A 26,678-nucleotide genomic window follows, 5' to 3' on the forward strand; every position below is an offset into this window, starting at 1 on the left:
TGTTTTGAAATTTACTACGCGCTTTCTGTAAGATACGTTTTGCGCATCGTGCTGTTCCTACGCATGTGCAGTGTCATTAATGTGTCCCGGTTGTATTTTTGCCACAAGGTAAGCAAGTTATTGCAATATTCTCACTAAAAATATGACTTTCAGGAATGTATATAGCGGTAGTAGATATATAAGAATGATAGTCTAGATAAATAAAATGATGATTCGCTGTAATTTATTGCGCGACAGTCAATGTGACACATGTGGTAAGCTTATACTTGTGCTTGTTGTTGTAGTTGTACCGTATCATTCAATGACGTATAAACACTAAAGTCTAAAGATCATATTTTATATGGGTATGGGCAGGCAAGCTATAAATTCCGGTGATATGCTAGCTCCAGCATTTCTATAAATCGATCAATAGTATGTTTATGTATGCTATATAAAAGAGGACATCATATTGTTAATGTTAATACCTTGCATTTTGCAACCAGATCCAGGACTATTTTAGTTAAATGACTGCATCAGTACATACATGACATGTACATACATCGAATGTATGGTGCCGGTATATAAACCATCTTGAATTGTGAAAAGCCAGTAACTCACACATACGATGGGTGTACATGACATGGTCATCATATGGGTCCATGATGGTGGTATATGCATGCATGTGCACATACAAATGTTACAGTAAATTATATCATGTATCATAGCATAGACACTGTTCAAAATAATTTGCAATGTGAAGATAAGGCCAAGGAAATACAAATTATTAGTTTCTCATCCTAACTTTTTTCAAAAGGAGGATGAGGGCACTTTTTTTTGTTTTGTGTTTTGCCATTTCCAAAACAACATTTTTTCCCCAAAGATGATAGATCTAGTGTCTTTTCGGCAAGAAGTCTTCCGTATGACCGTATGTGCCCCGCTATATGTTTTTTTACATGTTCATTATTTAGGTAGGGAACAAACTATTGTCTGTCCAATTAACTTAGACACCCAGTTTTTGTAACATATTTGAAAAAATATCCACTTTCAAAGAAAGTCATGAAAGAAAACTGTTAACATTCGCTGAGACCTAACGGGATTTTTATGTTTCCAAAGCATTGAGTTAGAGTTTACCAGAAATTTTATTGAAATTGGAAGGTTTTTCTCAACACTTTAAAAATAATCTGGGAGAAGTTGGGTACCATTATTTTGGAAGATCTCATTGTACAAATTTGTAGGTATGGTGATTTTGGATAGTGAATGGATGAATAAATAAATGAATATTAAATTAATTATACTCCTCACCAAAAACATTTTATAAAAATGAAAAATATAATTCAGTTCATAAAATGCAGACAGTGTTTCTAATTGGCATATTTATTCTTAGTGTATTAACTCAGTGATCCCAGCTGTCCCCCAACCAATTACAACAATTCGGCGCAGTATTTGAATCTTCTTCTGTGCATGCTTTTGGCTTGCCCCAATTCTAAGAAAATACAAATTGTATGCCCTATGAACGTTCTGATGTTATTGGTGAGGAGTATAATTCACAGTACATTCCAGACGCATAATAACTTGCCCTATCATTTGTTATAATGCACCAACTGTGACATCTTTGAGTAATAGAGGTTGTGCATGAAATTATTGATTGGCTCCAAACAAAGGATTTGAACCGGTGTCCTTCACCAAAATCATGGCACAGTGCAGTCCATTCAATCAAATATTGTCATCAACCTATTTAATCATAATGTATTTGTTATGCGTGTGAGACGACCTCTCGCGGTAGATTGTAAACATGCTTTTGTTGAATGCATTTGAGTAGACCGCCATTATTGTGAATGAGTAAAAGGATCAAAGAAAAAAAGGGTGGAATCACTGATCAATATGCATGATTACAATGTTCAAACACTCCTTACCGTAAATAGATTATCCCATCAAAAGTTTCAAGTCATTAGGAATATTCGGCTGGACCCAGATATCTTGCTGTAAATCGGTCAAAATTGAATAAAAGTAGACAAGGAAGAATATTTTTTCATCGCTTTACTAATAATTTCTGTTAGGTCTGACCGTGTTTAGCAACTTTTCTTTCATGACTTTTTGCCAAAGTGAAAACTTTTCGAAATATATCCTAAAAACCGGGTGTCTAAGTTATTTGGACAGACAATAGCTGCAAATGATACTAGAAAAGCCGGTACTGACAGCGAAAATCAATCAAAATTTCATCTCTTTTTATTGTTCTTTTTTTGTTTAAAAAAATCATTTTTTGATGCGGCAGCAAAAAACGATACGGACGAGGACGAAAAATTAATATATTTTTTTACTTGGCCTAATGTAGACTCCTAAACAAAGTCCTGGGAGGGCGAGTTAGCGCAGCGGTAATTCCCTCGCTTTGCACCACCGAGGTCCCGGGTTCAAGCCCCGGCGCGGCCAAGGACTCATGTGCATTTGGTTTATCCCGATCCATGCTCGCTCTCGCAGGTTTTCTCCGGGATCTCCTGTTTCCTCCTGCTTTCAAAATCGATGATTAGTTGTTTCGTTATCAAAAACTTCCTTCACCCAATGTAATTTGGGGAGCTGCAGAAAATGGGTGGATGTTACAATCTAAGTGTGGATAGGTTTGCGCCGGGTTCGGCTGCAATAGCCTAGTTGATGCGATCTGATTGTGATGATTCACCACGAGCGAAATTACAGCGCTTTGAATCCTCTGGAAAAAGCGCTATATAAATTCCGAAATTTATTTATTTTATTTATCCTATAGTATGTGAACCCATAAGTTTGGATTTTACTAATAGTTAACCAAATATTTCTATATTGCCAGCCCCACACACATGGAAGCTGGCTCAAGTGCCAAAAAACCTTTACGGTTACCCTATGTTTAGCATGGCTAAAAAAAATCATATTTGATTTTAAGCATCATGAGTTTAGCATATGAATTTTATTGGCTGATTGTTCGTGTTGAATAGCATATGTACTATTGTATGAGCTTTGTCGGTTATTTCTTAATATTATATGTTAGTTTGTCAAATCAGCAATCAGATATTAAAAAATATGCTAAACCAACGACAAAATGCAGAGAACAAATGTGTGGAAGCCAAGGTTTAAATCTTTAGAATTAAAGCCTTAATGTACTATCTTTTTAAATTTTTAGATTTTTCTTTTTTTCTTCCAAAATGATAAAATAGTTAATATGCAAGCATTATGAAAGTTCCCTATAAATTTGAACACAAAAAAACATTGGAAATTTGCAAAGAAACAACATCATAAACTTCACCTCTATCACTCGAAATATCTCGTACTTTTTGGATTAGGACGGCAAGTGCGGCCTCAGAGTTAGTCTCCTACTCAGCCAGTGTGGAGGGAGCGTAACCAAACTGGCTTCATAGGAGACTACGATTTGTGATCGTTCAGACATATTATCATAATCTGAAAATTATGATAATATGACAGACCAACAGAAAATCATCCCGTTTTACTACAAATAGGGCGAATTTGACAGTTTGCTCATAGATTTAAGTTGGAACATGTGTAAGTATTACAAATATGTCAAAAAAATCGGTTTTGAAAAAAATAAAGGTATTCTGAAAAAAGATCGTACATAAATGGTTTAAATATATACGGTATGTGAAAATGGGAGTGGATGGAATGTATGCATGCACTTTGGGTTAGGGCTGTTGTTAAAGCAATTTTCCAGATTGTCGACAAACATGGAGCAGTTGTCGACAAAACACTAGTCATTAAAATTATTAGATCAGATAATCTTAACATCGCCATTATTTGCCATGAAATAATTGCATCAATTTTCCGTTTTCATTTGCAAGTGATGTGGATTACCTTTCCAAGAATTCCAGTATTCTGATGCTGTGAATATGGGGTAGTAATATTTTGATGTAAATAAACATTGTATAACATGGTGTCTGAACTTGTTATTTTGATTTTATTGACGTATTGCTTTGTTGACAACTTGTTGATGTCGGATCTTGAGATTTGACGATTGTCGACAAATGAAAGTACTACTCGACAACAGCCCTACTTTGGGTTCACACCAAATTATAAAATGATTTGTGCATAATTTCATTTACAAAGGAAACATGGTTATCCGCCGAATACCCCACCATATTTTCCATTTACTATGCATGTGTATCACCATTCTTTAAAAGACTTGCAATAAAAACCTACAGTGATAGGGTAGAAAGGCCCAAGGAATTTCCCGAGAAATTTATTAGGATGGTACTGTGAGTCAGTGATGCAAGCATAGTGAGGAGAAAATTGTGCAAATATATCTTACCATCATGATTAAACACATTAAGATGGGTTTATCCTATAGACCACTTGACATGTGACAGTCATTGCCTGGCAGTATGTGTGCAAATTATGGCAATTTCCATTGTTTTTTGCCCGGCAGTGTGCTTACGCATCATAATTTGCTCAGGGCACATGCATTTTAAATTGCCCACCACATTTCATATAGTACATTATGCACCGGTTCGTTTAAGCATATCAATAAACCAGTCCCTCACCTTTGTTGATAAACAATGATGTCAAGTGGTCTATAAAACTCTGCATGTAATAGAACTTTGCCAAGATACTTGTTGTTTCAAAGTTAATAAAATGTTATTACAGATTGAATCATGGCACTATACCATCATGATTGCACTTTGCATTGCTCCCATAACTGAAAACAATTGAACTGTTATCCAGATGCCAGTTATATACACATTCTTTTTTATTTTCAAATAGCCTCAGAGAGATGTCACTTAAAGAAATAGAGCAGGCATACAAAAGAATCTCCAGTTATGTCCACAAGACACCTGTTTTCACCAACAGCACTGTGGATAAATTGACAGGGAGACAGGTATTCTTCAAAGCAGAATGTATGCAGAAAACAGGATCGTTCAAAGTCAGAGGAGCCACCAATGCTGTAAGTAAAGTTGAACTTACACTGAGATTTTGCAGGACTTTGTTTTGTATTCTGTGAAATAGTGATGAACACATTGAAGGAATCCATTGCCATTAAGTCCATTTATAAAGCCATATTGTAACATTTGCTGAGGAGCACACCCTCAATATATTTTTTCTGTTTTTTACACAATAAATGTACTTCATTAAACTAACATACCCTGCAAAAATCAATAATTTAGGTGTTGTTGTTTTTAATAAAGCTCAAGAACTTGTTTAATTATTTATACGATGGAAATATTAGTCAAACATGTACGCAATGTTCATAACACAGTACGTACATGGCGTGCAGGATGGTGATACATGTGCATCAAAGAACTGTGCCATAGCACGACCGACGGAGTGATAAGCATTGGCGACATTGGTGTTGGTAGTAAATTCCATTTTTCTTTGCTTTACCTCACTTGTTCGGCTCAAAATTAAAAGGGGACATATCTGACAGTAACAGCTAAAGTCTGAAATGTCAAGTAAATATATTACCTGTAATAGAGAGTAGTATGGAAAGTATATAATTATATTGTTTGCTTATTTTCTTTTGCAGATTTTGTGTATGAAAGAAAAAGGAGTAAATGTTAAAGGAGTGGTAAGTACATTTGCTAGGGCAACTAGTACCATCCCATCTTTTGACCTTGTAATTGTGTATGAACTATCAGAAACCAATAACAATTATAGTTAGAAATGTTTTATGTGTACTGGTGCAGCAGTTGGCAGCACCGGGGGACTCTTGCCACATAGTCAAAACTCCCCCCTCCCCTTAAAAAAAACCCCCAAAACTACACAAATTTCCACTTTTTGAGTAAATTTTTCTTTTTTTTTAATATCCCCCAAACTCATTTTGCCCTCCTCCCCCCATGTCCCCCTGGAAAAAAGTTGGTGCCACCAATGTGAAGAACAAGCATTTGTCAGAAATTACTTGCAGGAAATAATGTGGATGCAAGTGTGTGAGAAATTTATTTCAATCTTTAGATTAATTAAATCAAAACATTTCTGTGTTTAAATCTTTTGCATACCGTATGTAATATTATTGTGCAATTCTTATCAGGTAACCCATAGCTCTGGTAACCATGGCCAAGCCGTAGCACATGCAGCACAGGTGGCAGGCCTTTCATGTAGTGTGGTCATTCCAGATGTAACATCAGCTGTTAAGGTAGATGCCATCAGGGGTTATGGAGCTGAAGCTGTCTTCTGTGAGTTCACACCTCTGTCAAGGTAACTAAATAAGAGATTACTAAAGTTTGAAATTTGATCAAAATTAATTAGATATGAATCGATAATAATTGCACAATATCTGCAGTAGAGATGAGGGGACAGCACTGGTTTATAAAGAAATTTAAGTGACTGGTCCATCAACAAACTTGATGGAACATCATTATGAATACCCTGCTGTTCAATAGTCTTATTGCCCAGTGCCTGATTTGGCATGAGTTTTAAAAGCACAGGGCCAGAACAAAGCAGGATGTGGCACATAGTGTAGGCATGTAACTCCGGCAACTGGGGTATGAATTTTCTTTGTCAGTCAAGAAAGGATTATAACATGTGTAAATATAGGGCCACGGAGTGGCCATCATATTGCACTTCCGCAACACAATGGGTGTCTGAGGGGGCAAAATAAAGACCCAACTTAGGAAAATAAAGACCCAACTGAAGCCATAGTGTGCACCATTTTTACACTATTTTGCTTTAAACAAAAGGTTTATGGTAGTATGGACAAAACAGAATCCAAAACAGCCACTATTTAAATAAAATACATATGCAGGGGTTGGCTGAAGTGGGTGATCCCTGATAAGTTGGACAGATTAAGAAAGTAAAGGCTAAATTGAAGCCATTTTATGTACCATTTTTACAAAGTACAGAAGCTTGGGAAAAAAAGTTCCAGAGAGAAGGGCAGGAAAAACAACAACATTAAGATACAAAATCAAGATAGAAAAATAGAGAAAGAAAAGAAATAACAGGAACAAGAAACAAGCAAATAAGAAAGATACAAATAATATAGTTTGAAGAAAGAAGCATGCAAAGAATACAGAATAATACTGAAAGTGCGAAATAAAAGACCCTGGGGAAAAGACACATGAGGAAGTGAAAGAAGGAAGAGTAACTAGACTTAGCTGTGGTCTAACCCACGAACACAGCCGTGTTGTGAACCTTTAATAGCTTTTAATGACCTTTGACCCCAAAATATATGAAAACCCCATATACATTGGCTAATGTCAATGTATGTGTGCACGTGGCATCACTTTGCCATGTTATTTGTGGCAGAAGGGGCATGTTGGTTACCAAATATGTGTTTGTGGGCAAGGAAAGGAGATAAGTAGGGTCACGGGCATAGATGTTCGTGTTTTGTCGAACACAACTCTGCTGAAGCCACGTGGTTCAGCTATGCAAATGATGATATTCCTAAACAATTTGAAGCAGCAAGAGATTTGCGGATTCGTCCTCAGTGCCCAGGACCATACGACTGTACTTTGTCAAATCAAGAGAAGACAAAGTAGGAGACTAAGACTCGTTTCTGACTAGTGCAATTTTTGTTGTAGATAGAAAGGGGTCCAGAACAGTGTACTTTGTCTGCAGAGAAGACAAAGTTGCCCCATTGCTAACTTACGCACAAATTGCCCTAACCTGGGCATACGAGTCTTAACTAAGACTCAATTATAATTATTGGTTAGCATATAGTATATACAATAATTGCAAATAATTTATTATGATTCATGACAAATTATTTTAAGTAGGCTATACAGAGTGACATTAATACATTATTAAAAAATACACAGAATATTTTATTGATATTGCACAAAGTTAAGGTATATATATAATTGACAAAAACGTGAATAAAAAGCGACTATTCAATATTATTTGATATAATGATGTCATGTATAATAGGCTGGACAATGTGAAAGCATAAATAGAATTACAACATAATTATCGAGGTTTATATGTCACAGAAATACGCAGGCTTATAATCTTTATTATGCGTTGCATTTTCTAAAAAGTAATACTAAGATAGAGGCATCTCGTGTACCAATTCTCTGAACTATGAAAATGCATTTTTTACACTTTGAATATGAACATGTTGAAAAATAGTTCAATGGAATGACGCGATGTTAGTTATATTATATAAGTTATAGTATGATGAAAATCGGTAATTGATTGACATGTTTAATGTATGTTATTTTGGATAAATGAGGTATTGAAACTGTTGAAAACGAGTATAAAATATGCAGGAAAAACACAATATTTAAATAATCCGATTCATGAAACATTCACAGATCATTGTACAATTAAACAATGTTATATAGATATTAATTAACATCTGCTATGTCACAATTATTGTGTATAACAAAATACTTGGATTAACACAAAGATGTTTCACTGAGCTCAATTATTTTTAAAAAGATATAAATTTAGATTCTCATGCAAGACATTATTAAGTGCATGGTTTATATTAATTTTGACATAAGTTAACAGTTATCCTGCTCTTAAACTTGCTTTTGCCTATAATCAAACATTATTTTTACCTTTATTGTTTTGTTTCAGTACAAGGGAATCGTCTTTGTTTGTAAATCTAAATGGTTTAACTGAAAAGAATTGCTAATACGTTATGGCAATAAATGTTGGCTGATGGTAGCTGTAATATGTTGTCATTACAGATGCTTGGTATTGCTTGGGCTTGGGCTTGACATAAATGTGATCTAGCAGAGTTCCTTTAGCGGTGGTAGAATTGGAGATGACCTGATGGTATTGTCTGAAAGCGGGTAAAATGGTTTCTTTGAACAAGTTGCGATTGAAATCTCCGACAGAGTACTTTGTAATCTGTATCTAGTACTTCCATTTGGGCTGTGATATTGTTCATTTCTGTGCTAAGCGTGCTTGTACTTGTTGCCATAGGCTTGTATATTATGCAACCAGCAAGTTTGTTTTTCCACTTGTTCTTATGGCAAGTATATCACATTCATTACTGAAAAGTGGTACTACTGTATAACGGATGCCGTTCTGAATATACATAGCGACACCTCTACCATTTCCAGAGTTAACTACTTCCAATGTGTATCCTTCAATTGAAACAGAGTCGAGGTTACTGTCGTCGGTAAGCCATGTTTCAGACAAACAGATCACATGGGCCTTTCTTATTTCTGGGTTCTTTTTGAGATCATCTATGTGTCGATGTAAACTCTGTATGTTGTGATGAGCGATTACAAAATTTGTGTTGTGGTCGATTTCTGTCAAAGGGTTTGCTTTGGAAAGATCACATGTAGGCATTTTGGCGACGTTTGCTTCGATATCTTCATTACAAAAGATGCGGATTCATCATAATCCATCAAATACATTCCTTCAAGATGAGTGACTCGACTGAGTGCCACGTAAGCCATCGATTTTCTTAGACCTTTCATAGAAATCACTGCCTGATCTGTCGTTTGGCCCTGCACTTTATGAACAGTAACAGCCCATGCAAGTTTCAATGGCATCTGTTCTCTTGTCGTAGTGAATGTTCTACCTTTGACCTGGAATGATTCTTTACGTGGCTTTATTGGTATACATCCTGCATAGTGTGGTGGAATAAACTGGGTAGTTCGTGTTTTTGCTCCAACTCGATCACTGTCAAATTTGACATATACAACAATTGGCATATTTTGAGAATTGCAGAACTCGATTCCTTTCACTATGCCAGGAACTCCGTTACATAGTCCATCTGAAACATCTACATTTGCTATGAGCATAACTCGAGCATCTACTGCTAATTTCAGGTAAGATGCTAAAGAAGTATCATCTGCACGTGTTGTTCTATGTATGCGTTTCATGCACTTGGATAATTAGTCCACCTCTTTGGTCAACGTCATTAGCTTTAATGGTGAACATTTCAGTGTTCAGTGACGCAAGTTTTCTTTCATTGTGGCTATCGACATCTTTGTTAAGGTAAAACAAATGCAATGCATCAGGAGGCGTTGTTAGATTATTTTCCTCAACTCTTCGTGATTCGAGCAATTCTTTGTCTGTCTTTTGCAGTGGTTGTTTCTTTTTCCGTTCACGTAGCCGATTAAGCATTTGAGCAAAGATAGCATCATCTTTTTGGCGCATGATTTCTTTGAGCTCAACTATTTGAAAGAGTGGGTTCCATATATCTTTCAAAATTTCGAAGTATGGAAAGCATAATGGTGTAGGTGGGCTAATTGGTGGCAATTGATAGAAATCTCCCACTGCTAGGATTGACACATTGCCAAAGTCAGTATATGTTCCTTTAATCTGCTGCAACCGTCCGAATATATATGTCAGCTGAGTTGTACTAACCATTGAAATTTCGTCTATAATTACTAATTGCAAATGCCGATATTTGACTCGTAAGAGTGTTTAGTGATTCTTCACCAAGTGGTTTGTATTCTTTTTTGAGATTTAGGATTAATTTTTAATCCGGAGCAGATTGTTTGACCACAAATAGTGAATGCAGCTGTTCCAAGGTGAGCAAGTGACAAGACTGTCATATCTTGGTGGATTCTGTCATGCGTGCAAATACTTTTTTTGCATAGTACTGAATGCATTTGATAACATGCGACTTTCCGGTTCCTGCACCTCCAGTAACAAACATTTGAAATGGGTCGACACTCTGATCTCTTACTTTATCGTCACACCATTTTGAAACATGATTAAATACCTGGCGTTGCTTTTCGTTCAGTTGGGGCATCATGTGTTGTGCTTGTTCTTCGGTTATTACAGGATCGCATGTTTCAATCGCACATCTAGGTTGATCTGCCTGATGTATATTTTGTCGTGACTGCAGTTCAGGAACTTCAATTTCGCAAATTCATCATCTGAATCTTGAACTAAATTGCGGTCTAATTGGTCATCCAGGCGTTGTTGTTCACCTTGTGGATTGATTGCTGCCCATGCATCTTGAAGGTCTGCAACATGTTGAATCGCATCCCATGCTTCATCTAGTTGGTCAGTTGCTGGTTCAAACTCTTGCATATTTTCTTTAACTATATCTTTGACTTGTGCTCTTTTGCCATTGATATTCACATTACCCTTCATATGATAATCTTCATATTTGGTAAAGGCATTTGGCTTGATTTGTTCATTTCTGTGTGGCAAATATAAGCGTAGCATGTTCATATGATAACGCTCACTATCTTTCTTAACTGATACTCTTGGGTAACGAATAACAGCTGGCTTTCCTCTTGTACGTTCTTTGATCTTGATGGAGCAATTTTGCAGTTCGATTGGTTTATTTCGTTGGCAAGATTTTGCTTGTTTCTCATTACTTGCTTCATCACCTACATCTTGTTCATTCTCTGATTCAGTTTGCTCAACATCTGTTTCGTTATCTGCTTCATTGTTTGTTTCAGTCATTACGTACATCTTGTTTATTCTCGGGTTCAGTTTGCTCAATATCTCCAGCATCTGTTTCGTTATCTTCTTCATTGTCTGTGTAGGGGCAAACTTGGATTGCTCCCCTGGTTAGCAGAAGCTTGGTGTAGGTTACACACCTATTGTGCAATACTATTCCTACTGGAGATGCCTAGTTGAACGTTTTCCATAACGCGTCATGTACACATCATAAACACGAACGATAAAATGCTTCTGTAAAGTCTTACTTTGACATTCAATAAAGTTGTACATTTATTGTAACCTTTCCTTACAACATCTTGGTCTTCTTTCTGTGATCATTGATGATCTAAGTTATGTTCTAGATGAGTACAAATACGATATTTGACGGTAGAAAACCGTATCATCACTGCATCTCCGTTACCATGGGCGCAGCCATTTTGCTTTCCCCAGAAACCATAGCGGCAGTGCAGATGCTGTGACAAACAAGTAGTCTATAAAAAAGGGAATTCTGACGGTAACATCCCGCCCCTCTAATTGGTATGTTCACAGACATACAATTACCAAAAGGCCAAATATTTACATTGACAAAATCACTTTCAATCAGAATGTCTAACATTTGAACGATAACATTTAAAACTTGAAATGTTTTGAACACATAAACAATTAGTCAACAAACATGTTTAGCTAAATCTGGAAACTTTTCAAAAAAAGCAGAACTAAATTTGGATCATGAATCTTCCAAGATTTGAAAACATTAACCTGTGATAAACAGATCAAATAAATTTGAAACTCTTGCATGTTTTTGCAAGGAATTGGAGGAGGGAACAGTAATTTCCTGATACCAAATCTCCTAACTAACCATTCGCAAATTAACTTTGTTGATTCACAAACAACTTAACATTCTTAACTGAAAAGATTATTTATGCACACCTGTGCTAATGATGCTCATTTGCAAAACATAATGGATCTCCATGTAGATCATAAAGTTAAATGTCTGACAGTTCACTTGCATCAATTGTTGCAGTTCAGTCTTAAACAGCTCTTGAAGAAATCACATGTATGGTCCTTGCATGCATGATGAATATAATAACACATGAAACTAGAAACATGTCTGCATGACTTCACTTGGAACTCAAAAAGTTTGCTTGAAAATGAATGAGAGGAAATAGCTTGAAAGCTACATTGACTAGACAAAGCAAACATATGAGATTTATCCAATATGATGCCATACACAATGTTGCATGCTTCACTGAAAACCTTTGAATATCTAAAAGCAAGGAATTTTAGCACAATAATATTGCTGAGCACAAGTGCTTACTGGTTACCAAACTTTATCATAGGCCCAGTTCTGATCACAAATCTAAATTACCATCTAAAATGATGGAAGTTTGTCCATTTGAGGCTAGTCATTTTTCTAGTCCTTGAATGTTCTATTTACATATTTGTTCCAACAGCAAAAAAGAAAAAAGGGGTTGCATACGTTTCAATCTACCGTGAGACTAAGAGGTGTATGCACTTTTACTATTTTGTTGCTGAAAGAGAAAATAAAATAATTGTTAGTGTCATCTGAAATCTTCTGCAATGGAGGCTCAGCTCTATTCATCTGACATGCATGTCCTATGATGAGGATTGCAATGGTGGATCAGCTCTATACATCTGACATGCCGGTGAGATCAATACTATTACTTGAAGAAGATGTAGCTCCCACATTATGATCATTGTCCAACTTTGTCACATAATTATTCCCACATAAAGCTCCACTCACTCGATGGCCATGTGAATTTATCATGGGCATGTAATGAAGCCTCTTTGATGTGTAACTTGGCACTGATGAAGTTCAGATGATTGTCTTGCTCTGTTGATACAATATTCTTCATTGCATGGTGGGAATGAGCTTGTTGACAAGTTGATGTGCACTTGGGTAAAATGCTGAGTTGCCAATTGTAGGTTGCCATGGTGCCGCTATTGTCTTACAGCTCTAGAAGTCATGTTGACATGGTGGATGTATGCAGGTGGGACTCTCATACTAATTTGTGTACATACTACCTGTGTACCTGTGCCATTCACTGTTCAGTCTAGTTGAACTGGTAGAGTATGTGAACGACTATGGTCCTTTCTACTGTCCTAGTTTCTTCTTTCTTCACCAGTAACCCAGGCAGGGAGGTTGCTCAAGGGCCCGAGCCCGAGCCGAGGGTACCCGGTGCCGCACCTTACAACACCGCCCCCAAGACTGTGCGGCGCGCGCGGAATGGGAAGGGCTCGTCTCACTGTCCCTTTCACGAACTGCTACATGTCCGGACATGTAGGTTTCGTGCCGCACCCATTACACGTACGTAGAAGTTCTAGTGGTTCTTTCTGATATGGTTCACTGACAGCTACACAGTACACATGAAGTTAAACTTTCAATGTTTGGTGTTCTCTATAGTCCCCTGCTACTACAGTTTCTTGGTGCAATAATAGTTTCACTGCAATATATAATTGTCCATTCTTTCAGCCTCCACATTTCAATTGTAAAGGTTCTTATTCTTGATATTTCATTATCTAGTTGTAAACTGCAAATTCCTTCTTGCTTCATTCAGGAATTTTGTTGTCTCAGCTTTCTTTAGTGAAAATATCCTTTTTTCACTTTGTTGACTTAGCTAATGGCATAGGCTTCAGGCTAGTTCTCTCTTTCTGTATGGCTTGTATTCAGTCATTTTAGTGTTCACTGCTTGTCACTTCACTCATACTCATCAATGTTGTGAAAATGTATTCAGGATTTGATTTAGTTACTCTAAGATTCTTGTTCCAAGAGTAAACATAACTTGGTCACAGGTCTGTTCAGTACTGAAGACTTGGTCTTTATAGATGCACTTCTGACAAGACCTTGGTTTCCAATATGGACCTGCTGGACTCTGCCCATTAACCATGCGTTTCTTGGGGCATTGTTGTCTACGCCTAAGACTACATCGCCTACTTGTAGATTCCTTGTTGGTTGTAACCATTTCTGCCGCTTCTGGAGCATTGGCAAATACTCACGGGTCCATCTCTTCCAAAATACTTCTGTCAAGTATTGGATCTGTCTCCATCGCTTTCTGGCGTAGACGTCTCTTTCATTGAAGCTGCCTGGAGGGAGTGTTACATTGCTTTTCAACAGAAGTAAGCCATTCGGTGTGATGACATTCAGATCCCCTGGATCACTTGACACTCTGGTCAGAGGTCTGCTGTTCATTATGTGTTCAACTTCGCACATGAATGTGTGCAGCTCCTCCTCTCCTCGACAGGTCTTCAAGTATTGCTCTGTTAAGATGGCATTCAGTATTTTTCTCACTGTTCTAATATGCCTCTCCCATACACCTCCATGATGTGAGGCAGCTGGAGGTTAAAGTTCCAAGTGATTCCTTGGTTTGTAGAGAATCTCTCTATTACCTCCTGGTCTAACTCATGAAGTGCTTGCTCTAACTCTCTTGATGCACCAACCAAGTTAGTGCCGTTATCTGAGTGTATTTGTTTCACTGGTCCTCTTCTACTCATGAAGCGCCTCAGTGTGTTTATACATGAACTTGTGTCCAAGTTGGTCGCTACTTCCAGATGTACTGCTTGCGACTGGCAAGGCATGTGAATATTACCCGTAGCGCTTTCTTGTTGTCCTGCCTTGTTTAATCAGGAATGGACCGAAGTAGTCAACACCGGTGTTGGTAAATGGTGGTTCATCAGCCTGTAGGCGGTTGGCTGGCAAGTCTGCCATCTTTTGACTGCTCACAGCTGCTTGCACCTTTCTGCACACCACACATTTCTTGACCAGATTCTTTACCACAACTCCTGCTTTGATAATCCAATACTTCTGTCTTAATTCAGCTAATACGTGCTCTCTTCCCTGATGCTTGTTGCTTCGATGAACATACTGGATTATCAGTGTTGAGATATGACTATTTTTGGGTAATATGATCGGATGCTTTGCAGCTTCTGTTATTGTGGCATGTCGCAGTCTTCCACCTACTGCAACAAGCTGTCTTTCGTCATAACTGGATCTAAATTAGCTATGGAAGATCCTTTCTTCACATGGCTGGTGCCAGCTTGTAGGGTCCTGTATTCTGGAAATGTCTGTCTTTATGCATTACTTCAGAATGGCAGTTTCTGCCTTGTACATATCTTCAGTGGTAATCTTTCCACATTCTCTCTTTAGGGTCTCTTTGTCTGCTCCTTTAAGCTTCTTTTGCAGGTACTCCTTGAATTTGGTCCACCAAGCCACTGCTCTCTTCAACTTTACCCAGTCACTGTAATACTGTATCAAGTTGTCTGCAGCTTCTCTCACTTCACTTGCTTGGATTCCGCATACTGTTGTACCTGCTTCTGTTTTCTCATTTTTCCTATCTTCTGTCTCTGTCAAATCTTGATTGACTTCAGGCCAATGTTGTTCAGATTCCCAGAGGAAGGCTGGTCCATTCAACCATTCTGTCTTACCGGTAAGGTCTCCAGCATTCAGTCCGCGTGAAGCATGATCTGCAGGATTTAGCTTTGTGGGGCAATACCGCCACTGCTGGGGATCTGTGCTTTCTCTAATTATGGCAATTCTGTTGGCTACAAATACTGGGTATCTGGATTTCTCATTGTTGATGTACTTCAAGACAGTCTGGCTGTCTGACCAGAATGTAGAGTTACTGATCTCAATGTTAAGCTCTCTTCTTAGGGCGGTTTCTTGTTTTACAGCTAATGTTGCTGCCGTAAGCTCTAACCGGGATCGTGTGTGTCTTGAGGGGTGTCACACGTGACTTGGCGGTAACAAATGCGCAATGTATTTGCTGATTTTCATTCACATATCTTAAGTATGACACAGTCCCGTAGCCTTCTTGGCTTGCATCAGCAAAGTGATGAAGTTGAGTATCAATCACGTTCCCAAAATCCTTAGGCTTGTAACACCTTTCGATCTTGATCTTCTCTATCTTAGGAAGGTCTTCTAGCCAAGTATTCCACTGCTTCTCTTGCTGTTTGCTTATGTCTTGGTCCCATCCAATCTTGTCTTTGGTAGATGCTTGGAGAATCTGTTTCGCCTTCAGGACGTGTGGTGACGTGATTCCTATCGGGTCATATACCCGACTCAACACAGAGAGAACATTCCTTCTGGTTGGTCTTAGGTCGGCGTCCTTTACTCCTACCCCTTTCTTATCTTCCTCCACGTGCCAAAGAACTCCTAAAGTTCTTTCTGTTGGAAGGGCGTCATGGCTGAGATCGAGCTCCTTCACTTCCTTGGCTCTTTCTTTCACTGGGATCGCTTCGAGTAGCTTTCGGCTATTACTTAGCCACTTCGTCAGGTTGAATCCTGCATTCTTCAACAAGGCTGTGATGTTGCTAGCTATTTCTATTCCTTCTTCTTCAGTGGGAACCGACTTTAGGAAGTCGTCAACATAAAAGTCGGTGTTGACTGCTTCTACTACTCTTTTACCATGGTCTTGTTCGTTATCATTGGCTGCTTTCTTTAGCGCGTAGCTGGCAACACTGGGTGAGGATGTAGCTCCGAAGACGTGTACCCTCATTCTCTGTAGGTTTTAAGGTCTTGCGCTGTGTCTCCATTAGGCCACCATAGATAGCGTAGCATATCACTGTCATCTTGTGGTACTCGTATTTGGTAAAACATTTGTTCCACATCCGCCATCATGGCTATTCTTTCTTCTCTCCAACGAAGCAGAACTCCATACAGGCTGTTCGTCATATCAGGTCCCTGAAGTAATTGTTCATTCAGCGATGTCCCTCCAAAGGACACTGGACAGTTAAAACCTACTCTCACTTTTGGCTTGTGTGGATGTTGAACAGCGTGGTGTGGAAGGTACCACACTTTTCCATCTCTACGGTTCAAATCTTCCTTTGGAACAGGTTCAGAATAGTTCTTATTCTCTAGTTTGTTCATGAATTCTGTATACTGCTGTTGCAGTTGTTCACTTCTATCCAGGCGTTTCTTCAACTGCTTTGTGAACATGACTGCTTGTGTCTTGTTGTTGGGAAACTGTGGATCATCCTCCTTAAAGGGTAATGGTGCATAGTAATGGCCATCTTCCAACTGTGTCTCTTCCATGATCTTCATGAATCTCCTGTCTTGTACCGACAGCTTCCTGTCATCTCCAAGTTTCTCTGTAAAGTCCCTTTCAACATAAGCACGGAACAGTTGTTCCAGATTTTCTCCACTCGTTTCACTTTCTCTTTCTACCTTGCAAAAGTTTGCCATAACCTCTTCTTTGCCTTGGCACTTTACAATCCCATGCACTGTCCACCCCTAATGGGGTCAGGATTCCGTCACGGATCCCCAGGGCCTCCTACTGCTGTCTGTAAAGGCACGGTGGCACCTGGTATATCCATACCAATGATGACCGTCACCCTTGGAATAGCATTTCTTGTGTTAGGAAACTCTGGGAGTTGGATGTCTCTCAAGTGTGGCCATTTTTCTAGATCCTCTTGTGTGGGCATGTCCTCTAGGGTAACTGGAATACCATTCTTCACATATGTTTGATGAGGTAAATCGATGTAGTTCTCACCGTCAACACCACCCACTTGTAGTCTATCTACCACAATGCTGGACTCTGTTGCGTCCTTCGATGCCAACGTGCTTATTACAAGCCTTGTCTTTTTGGTTCTTAAGTTTAATGATTCACAGAGATCCGGATCGATAAATGCGGCTCCGCAGCCTTCATCGATGAAGGCGTGCGTAGCCACACAGTCGTCCTGGCTTTCAGACTTCATCAGAACAGGCACAATGACCATTAAAGTGTTCGTCTGAACTCCGACACATCCTGTGTTCACCTGAACCTGGTTTTGGCTTGTCTTTGTCTTGTCTTGCTTCTTTTCCTTTGATTTATCTTGCTTGTCTTTTGCCTGTTTTCTGTCATCATCATGCAATATGGTTGGGTGATTTTTACTGCATTTGCTGCATTTTAACAGTACTGTGCAGCTTGACTTGGTGTGGCCCTTTTCAAGACAACCAAAGCACAATCCACCTTTGAAGATTAAGTCTGCCTTCTCCTTATTGCTTAGCTGGGCAAACTTTCTACAATCCACCAGCAGGTGGTTGTGTCTTTCACCCTTGGCATGGCAGTGCCAACATTTTTGTGATTCTTCCACGGAGGTAGCAAAGGCTTGCTTCCTTGGTTTACTAGTGTTACTAGGCTTGTCGGTTTTGTTGTCGGTTCTTCTGCCGATAGATCCAAATGCTGGATTTGATGCAATTCTAGATTGACGGCTCACAAATCTCACCAAATCATCAAAGACAATGGGACGACCTTCTTCGTACTGGATCTTGTCAGCTTCATTTCTCCACATCGCTTTCAATCTGTATGGAAGCTTTGATACTAGCATTTGGAGACTCGTGGTGTGGTTCAGCTCCCCAAGAGCATGAATGCTCCTCATCATGCCAGCTGTCTCTGTCATAAAAGTGGAGAACTGCGCCAACGCATTAGCATCATGATCCTTAATTTCACTCCATGTCTGAGCTCTTTGCAAGACTGCTTGTGCGATTTTGAGACCCTGACCGTACTTTTCTATTAGCAATTCCTTTGCCCTGGAGTATCCTTCTTGTGGATCTGCATAATGCAGACACCCACCTACCATTGTTTTTGGTATTCCATTGGTGTATTCCCAGAGAAAGTTAAGTCTATCTCTTGGGTCTGCAGTTCTGTCTTCCACTCCAAACTCAAATGATTTCATGAAGGATGGGAATTTCAGTGGGTCACCATCGAACTTCATTATTCTGTGTTCTGGAAGTGAAGCTCTTATTTGTTGTTGAATTAGTAACTGAGTCAGTTCGCTCAGCTGACTGGCGTGATCATCTTGTCTGTTCTGTAACTGGTCTCGCTGTCGCTGACCATAGTCATGTGGATTACCGCTGGCTGTCTGGCCTTGCTGACTATATTCATGTGTCACTTGACTGTTCTGTAACTGGTCTCGCTGTCGCTGACCATAGGCATGTGGATTACCGCTGGCTGACTGGCCTTGCTGACTATAATGTGTCACTTGACTGTTCTGTAACTGGTCTCGCTGTCGCTGACCATAGGCGTGTGGATTATTGCCGGCTGACTGGCCTTGCTGACTATAATGTGTGACTTGACTGTTCTGTAACTGTTCTCGCTGTCGCTGACCATAGGCGTGTTGATTACCGCTGGCTGACTGGCCTTGCTGACTATAATGTGTCACTTGACTGTTCTGTAACTGGTCTCGCTGTCGCTGACCATAGGCGTGTGGATTATTGCCGGCTGACTGGCCTTGCTGACTATAATGTGTCACTTGACTGTTCTGTAACTGTTCTCGCTGTAGTGGCGTTTGATACATGTATAAACTGCTGTCATTGTCATTAGGCCCATCTTCAGGATGGATATTATCAACTTCAAGCCACTTCTTTATTGGCGCAGCCTTGTCTACAGGTTCCACAAGACTGTCTACAGACTGTACTTGGGACATACGCCTGCCATCATGATCTTCATGCATGTCTAACACTTCCATTTTAGCCCTGGTGACTTCCATTTCAGTGTTTATCGCAAGCAATTCCTTTTCATGCTGAATCTCAAGCTCTCGTCGCTCGAGCTCTATTTTTCTTCTCAATGCCTTAGCTCGGCATAGCAATTCAGCCTTTTTGCAATGGCATTTGAGCGCCTGCTGACGGACGTGAACCCACTGGGTGACCTGCTTACTGAGGCTGCACTGTATTTATATCCACTCATGATTCTTGTCTTGATTTGAATCTACTTCAATAATTTTAAAGTCATTACACATTTGGCACTGTCGCAGTGGCACTGTTTGCTACAGCACGGTATGGACTCTTTCTTTGGCAGCAAATGTTATTTTATTCTGTCCCCTCATGACATCAGGCGTAGCAGTCATAATTTTCTCACAAGCTTATATTCATGTGATTTATTGCATCACAGTGACAACGGATTCTGATTTCTGTTGTACACCTTGAACTTCGTACTTCTATTGGTGCTGTTATTTGCTTTACGAGTTGAGTTTTAACTATGTAGAGCCAATAGTTTCTAACACTGTCTAGTCTGTGACGTTTCACAAATTATTTTTCACATGATCGATGGATGGAGGGTGGCATGTTTCTGGCGTTATTGTAACAGCAGGGTTCCACAACTCAGCTCTGCATAAACTACGATGCGTAAGCTTTAGTCACCAACTGACTGTAGTGACATTGTAATTCATATGCATGCACTCTTTCCACTGTTCATTAACGTCTTGGGCGTCCGTTTATCTCACGGATTACTACGGGATTTCCATAGGCCTATTTATAGTTCCACCATAGGCCTGATGTTGAAGTAAACAGCCTATTTGTTAGTACTTCACTCAGTCTAGTCTTTATCGGCTTTTACAGAAACATTGCATTGTTCTTTGAGTTTCAATTCCTTCGGTAGGATGAGGTTTTCTACTAGAATGTAGGTTACACACCTATTGTGCAATACTATTCCTACTGGAGATGCCTAGTTGAACGTTTTCCATAACGCGTCATGTACACATCATAAACACGAACGATAAAATGCTTCTGTAAAGTCTTACTTTGACATTCAATAAAGTTGTACATTTATTGTAACCTTTCCTTACAACATCTTGGTCTTCTTTCTGTGATCATTGATGATCTAAGTTATGTTCTAGATGAGTACAAATCGATATTTGACGGTAGAAAACCGTATCATCACTGCATCTCCGTTACCATGGGCGCAGCCATTTTGCTTTCCCCCAGAAACCATAGCGGCAGTGCAGATGCTGTGACAAACAAGTAGTCTATAAAAAAGGGAATTCTGACGGTAACACTTGGTACTAAATAATACAATCTTCGATGACTCGGAACCAACAACAAAAAGTGACACAAATCATCACAAATCCAAGGATACACTTTAGCTGAAACGTATCTTGATGATGTTTATTATCTTCACTTGCTATTCTTCTTCTTGTTCTTGTCACAAATACTAATTATGTTGGTTTAGGTAAAGATTAATTGTGTCTTTACCGAGAGCTTCTACACTACAATACTTCAAAATACAAGATGACAGCCTCCAGTGCCAAATTCGGCACCAAATTACATGTGATTGATGGGCTGCAGGCTATGTTTAGCTTATACTTCAAGGGCGCTCATCACATAAACAAACATGCCATAGGAATGCAATGATTAAGGATGCACAACACTTAAACAAACTTTGATTTTGGTAAATGGCATCAACATTCCGGTAGCCTAATTGTCTGCTACCAGCAACAATTACTTCTTAAAACATAGTTTTGGTGTGCCATTTACTGACAAAACTGAACCTTTTACAAGAGGTGCCTTTGTGAACCCTTAAACTTCAAAACATCAAACTTGACTGATTTTGAAACATGAATAAAGTTTATGAAATCAAAACCTTTATCTGATTCACTTGTGTGATAAAAAACTTGTATCAATGCTATGATTCAAAACAAAAAAAAAAACATTTCAAAAATTTCAAGTGATTTGATCCAAAAGAAAAGAGTTTTGGACATTTCAAAGTGATTTTAACTTCACATGAAAGAATTATTTAGCTTCATTTTACAAGATAGATGATGCTGCACTCAAGAGATAACTGCCCATGCCAACCAAAATTACTTGAAACAAAACCAAACAAAAGCCCACACAACAGGCACATTTTGGTGAGATTGGAAAAGCCAACAGAACACATGGGAGATACTATTTTAGTGCAACATGATCACAACATATCAACATGAACACAACAATGTTTAGTTTGTAAACTAGAAATGCAGTCTGTTGCTGTCCTTTAGATGAAAGTACATAACTCCTTGCATGCGAATATCTTGTTTGGTACACCTTGTAAATGAGAATACAACTTGATATAATATGACTGCCTGTGCACAACCATAGCAGCCATGAGAAAAACACAACTTGATATAATATGACTGCCTGTGCACAACCATAGCAGCCATGGCCCAAATTTGCAAATTCAGTCAATCCAGGTTATAGTCAAAACACCAGATGCTGATTTACTTGATGCATTTACTTGCAAAGTACATGTAGAAGGGAATACACAATTACAAACTTGAGTGAAATTATTTCAGACCTCGATCATGCATACCCTTTGATTAATAGCAGAGCAACAATTTCAAGAGAAATCAAATTTGAGCATTATCGAGATTCCAAAATACACGCAGAGAACATTACTTTCAAATGTGTATCCCAAATATGGATTACATGCTATACTGTACACATCCAACAAATTGTGCACACATTTTAAGCAGTAGAATACGATGTAGAATCTTGCAAATTAAAACTCCATGGGCCTGTGGTGTACCAAACTTTAAACAAACTTGCTAATGATGCACACTGGTTCCATCGGTACAAATTGCATGCATAGGATTCTTCTTTACAAAATCAAATTCACAGATGTGGTGATGTAGGTGTCAAACATGTTCATTCTTGATCTTGACGATGAGTTGTATACTGAATCTGGCAACTTCACACTAAGCGCAGACACGTCGCTGTAGAGACGAATCACCAGTCTTCACATCTGTAGTACAGGTAGGTTCATCCGTCATCACATCTGGTAGATCTCATGATGAATTTGACAGTTTGCATCAGTTGTTCCAAAGTGAAAGCAAGGTGTCAGCTTGCCTTTCATGGCAATTTAACGTAAACTGATGTTTAGTCTTATTTTATATATCAGCTGATCCGTAGCTTAGCCTCCAGACTAAGTGGCAATTTAGCTTAGCTGATACCTTTTGGTTATAACGGTTTCAGTGACTTGTTGTTATAACACTATTAGTTCTTTAGTTCTTTACAAGTCCAGGCGTTTCACTGGTTTCAATGTTCGTCTTGGTCTTGCTTCTGGAGTACCTGACACTGAGACAGTTTCATTGTTGGTAGCACTGGACGTAGTTTTAGGCTTGGTACTTGGGTTACCAAGTGCTGGTACTGGTGGATGAGCTGAAGTAGAATCTTTCTTCACTCCTATATCTTGATCTGGGACTTCTGATTCCAACAGCAAACACAGTTTATCAATGGGTCTGGTGAGAATGCTTGTCCTAGTTTTCACTTTCGCACACGTCGAACCAGTCCATCACTTGCTGGGAGAGTTTCAATCACCCTTCCTAGCGGCCAGACGTTTCTGGGTGTAGATTCATTTACAACCATGACGACATCTCCCACCTTGGCATTTCGCTGTGGGTGAATCCACTTTTGTCTTTGTTGTAACTGAGGAAGGTATTCTTTGATCCATCTGCGCCAAAACAGGTCTGCCAGATACTGGACTTGCCTCCACCGGCGCTTGGCATACTGACTCAGCTTTCCTGCAGCGGCTGGTGGTAAGATCATGTCACTCTTTAGTTGAAGAAGGTGATTTGGTGTAAGTGGCTCTAAATCAGATACTTCTCCAGGAACATTGGTGAGTGGTCGGCTGTTAACTATGGCTTCTATCTCACACAGTAATGTATGAAGAGAGTCATCTGTTAGTATTTGTTCCTTTATAACAGAGCACATCACTTTCCTGATTGTCCGTATTTGGCGTTCCCAGATGCCTCCACGGTGACTGCCTGCTGGTGGGTTAAAGGTCCGCTCAAGCTCTCTTTGCAGAAGGTAGTCATGGATTCTGTCTTGATTCCAAGCTACAATTTCTCGGCGTAACTCTCTTTCTGCCCCTATCAAATTGGTGCCATTGTCAGAGCGGATCTGTTTCACTTGGCCTCTTCTGGACACGAATCGTCAGTATGACATTTACGCGAGGCATCGGTATCCAAAGACGCTGCCATTTCAATGTGTATGGCTTTGGATGCAAGGCAGACGAACACTACACCATATCGCTTGACTATACTACGGCCTTGTTTAACTTCTAGTGGACCGAAATAGTCCATTCCGACTCTTGAAAATGGTGGCTCTCCTGGAGTGACTCTGTCTTTGGGAAGATCACTCATCATCTGCTGTTGTACTTTTGCATTCCTCTTTCTGCAGGTGATGCAACTGTTGATAACCTTTCTAGCTGCTGCATTGGCATTTGTTATCCAGTACTTCTTGTGCAGATGAGCCAACATGTGGTTTCTGCCCCCATGTCCAGTTGCTTCATGGACGTCATGTAAAATCAACTTTGCAATGTGGGACTTCTTTGGTATGATTGATGGAAATTTTGTCTTTTCAGGTAGAGCTGACTTAGCCAGTCGACCACCTACTCTGATTACTCCATCTTCTATAAATGGATTAAGTCTGTAGAGAGGACTTGCTTTCTTAATCTTGCTAACTTGTCGCAAGTCGTCTTCTGGCTGACTGTCATTACTTCTCAATTGCAGCTCTTTTAGTGTCATAATTTCTTCTGGATATGCCTTGGTTTGGACATATACTATCACAGCTCTTTCTGCTTCTTGCATGTCAGCAACATTAAGCAAATCTGTAATGTTGCCATGCTCTTCATTCTCATCATTCTTTCTACCATCATCATCTCCATTATCAACTCTATCATCATCTCTATCATGACAGATCTTACGGAGATATTTCTTGACTCTGAGGATCCATGCAACACAACGACAAAGTTGATACCATGAGGAGAATCGTGTAAGTAGTTTCTCCATTGTATCTGTTGCTTCTTCTGTCAACGCTGTGTTGACTACTAATTTCTTTTTAACTTCTGGATCATCAGCTAGCTCTTCAGCGCTGTTTCCAATGGTAGTCTTTGGCCACTGGTTTTCTGCTTTGTGTAAGAAGTCTGGACCATCAGTCCACCTTCTATTCTTGAGGAAGCAATCAACGGCTAAGCCCCTTGAGCAGTCGTCTGCAGGGTTTGAGCTGGTTCCTACATACTTCCATTGGTGTGGCTGGGAGCCATCTCTAATCAGTGCGACTCGATTAGCCACAAAGGTGTGGAATCTGGCGGTGTCATTGTTAATATACTTGATCACGGTCTGACTATCAGTCCAGAAGTATGTGCTTTCGACCTTCAACTGTAGTTCCTTTTGCAACATGTTGTTGACCTTTACTGCCATTGCAGCTGCAGTTAACTCTAGGCGAGGTATAGTTATGATCTTCAAAGGAGCAACTCTTGCCTCGGCTGTCAGGAGAGTAAGATGCACTTGACCACTCTCGTTAACGAATCGTAAGTAACTCACTGAACCATACCCCTTCTGACTTGCATCACAGAAGTGGTGCATCTGAACTTCACTTTCTTCAAAGTCCTTGGGCTTGAAACATCTTTCGATGGTGAAATCTGACAATTTCGGTACTTCATCAAGCCATCTTTCCCAACAGGTCAGAAGCTCACTAGGAATAGACTCATCCCAACCAAGCTGCAGCTTGCTTAAGTTCTGCAGTATTTGTTTTGCTGGCAGGATTGCTGGAGCAACAAATCCTAGCGGGTCATAGATGGAGCTTACAGTTGCTAGGATGCCTCTTCTGGTAGGAGGTCTCTCTTTCACTTTAATATGGAAGCCAAACCTGTCGGTTTCTGGTGACCATAGCAACCCCAGCACCTTTTCTGATGGTAACTCTTCATTCTTCAAATCTAGTGTCTTTGTAGTCTCAGCTCTATCGTCTTCAGGGACTGACTGCAACACTTCTCTTGAGTTACTCAACCACTTTGTCAACTTGAAGCCACCATCCTTACACAAGCTGGTGAGATCACTGACGAGTTGAATGGCTTTGCTTTCACTTTCGATAGATTTGAGGTAGTCATCGACATAGAAGTTGGACAGCACTGTGTTGCATACTTCTTCGCTGTATTTCTCCTTACCATCATCAGCGGTCTTTCTCAGTGCGAAATTTGCACATGAAGGTGACGAAGTTGCGCCCGAACAAGTGCACATTCATCCTATATTCCTTCAGAGGCAGACTCAGGTCACCGTGGGGCCACCATAGAAATCTTACTAAGTCTCTGTCTGATTCTGGTACACGCACTTGATGGTACATTGCTTTTATATCTGCTACAACTCCAACAGGGTGCTCTCTAAACCTCGTCAACACACCTACCAAGTTGCTTGTCAAGTCGGGTCCTTTTAGTAATTGTGAGTTTAAAGACTGGCCCATGTACTTCAGCCGCACAGTCAAATACAACTCAGTAGCTTGCCCTTGGTGGGGTGAAACACCCCATGGTGGGGAACATACCACACCTTGCCATCCTTTCTATTGCATGCATCTTTGGGCACTTCTTCTGCATAATCATTTTTAAACATATCATTCATGAATGCAGTGTATTGGTCGTTGAAAACCGAGTCCCTTTCTAACTTCCTCTTCAGATGGCATGCCCGCTGTTCGGCTTGATGTACATTGTTCGGCAATTTCATGTCATCATCTTTGAGCGGAAACCTACTTGGTAGTGCCCATCTACATACTTGATTGATGCTTCTACTCTGTTTAGGAATTGTCCTTCACTCACGCTTCTCTCTGGTTTATCATCAATGATTCGCTCATTGAACTCAGCGTTGTAGAGTTTCTCTAATTGCTGGTCAATAGTGTCATGTGCCTTAATTCTGTG

General features: G+C 39.6%; 1 protein-coding gene across 1 annotated transcript in view; it reads left to right on the forward strand.

Moving 5' to 3' along the window:
• Window positions 1–198: 198 nt before the first annotated feature.
• Window positions 199–26,678, forward strand: part of LOC140153677 (serine racemase-like) — a 64,179-nt gene continuing 37,699 nt past the window's right edge. The window contains 4 exon segments of the mRNA XM_072176485.1: window positions 199–254; window positions 4,714–4,894; window positions 5,474–5,515; window positions 5,975–6,141. Of these exon segments, the coding sequence (XP_072032586.1) occupies window positions 250–254; window positions 4,714–4,894; window positions 5,474–5,515; window positions 5,975–6,141 (395 nt within the window). The 5' untranslated portion in view covers window positions 199–249.

This window comes from Amphiura filiformis, chromosome 5 (genome assembly GCF_039555335.1).
Source record: "Amphiura filiformis chromosome 5, Afil_fr2py, whole genome shotgun sequence".
NCBI lineage: Eukaryota > Metazoa > Echinodermata > Ophiuroidea > Amphilepidida > Amphiuridae > Amphiura > Amphiura filiformis.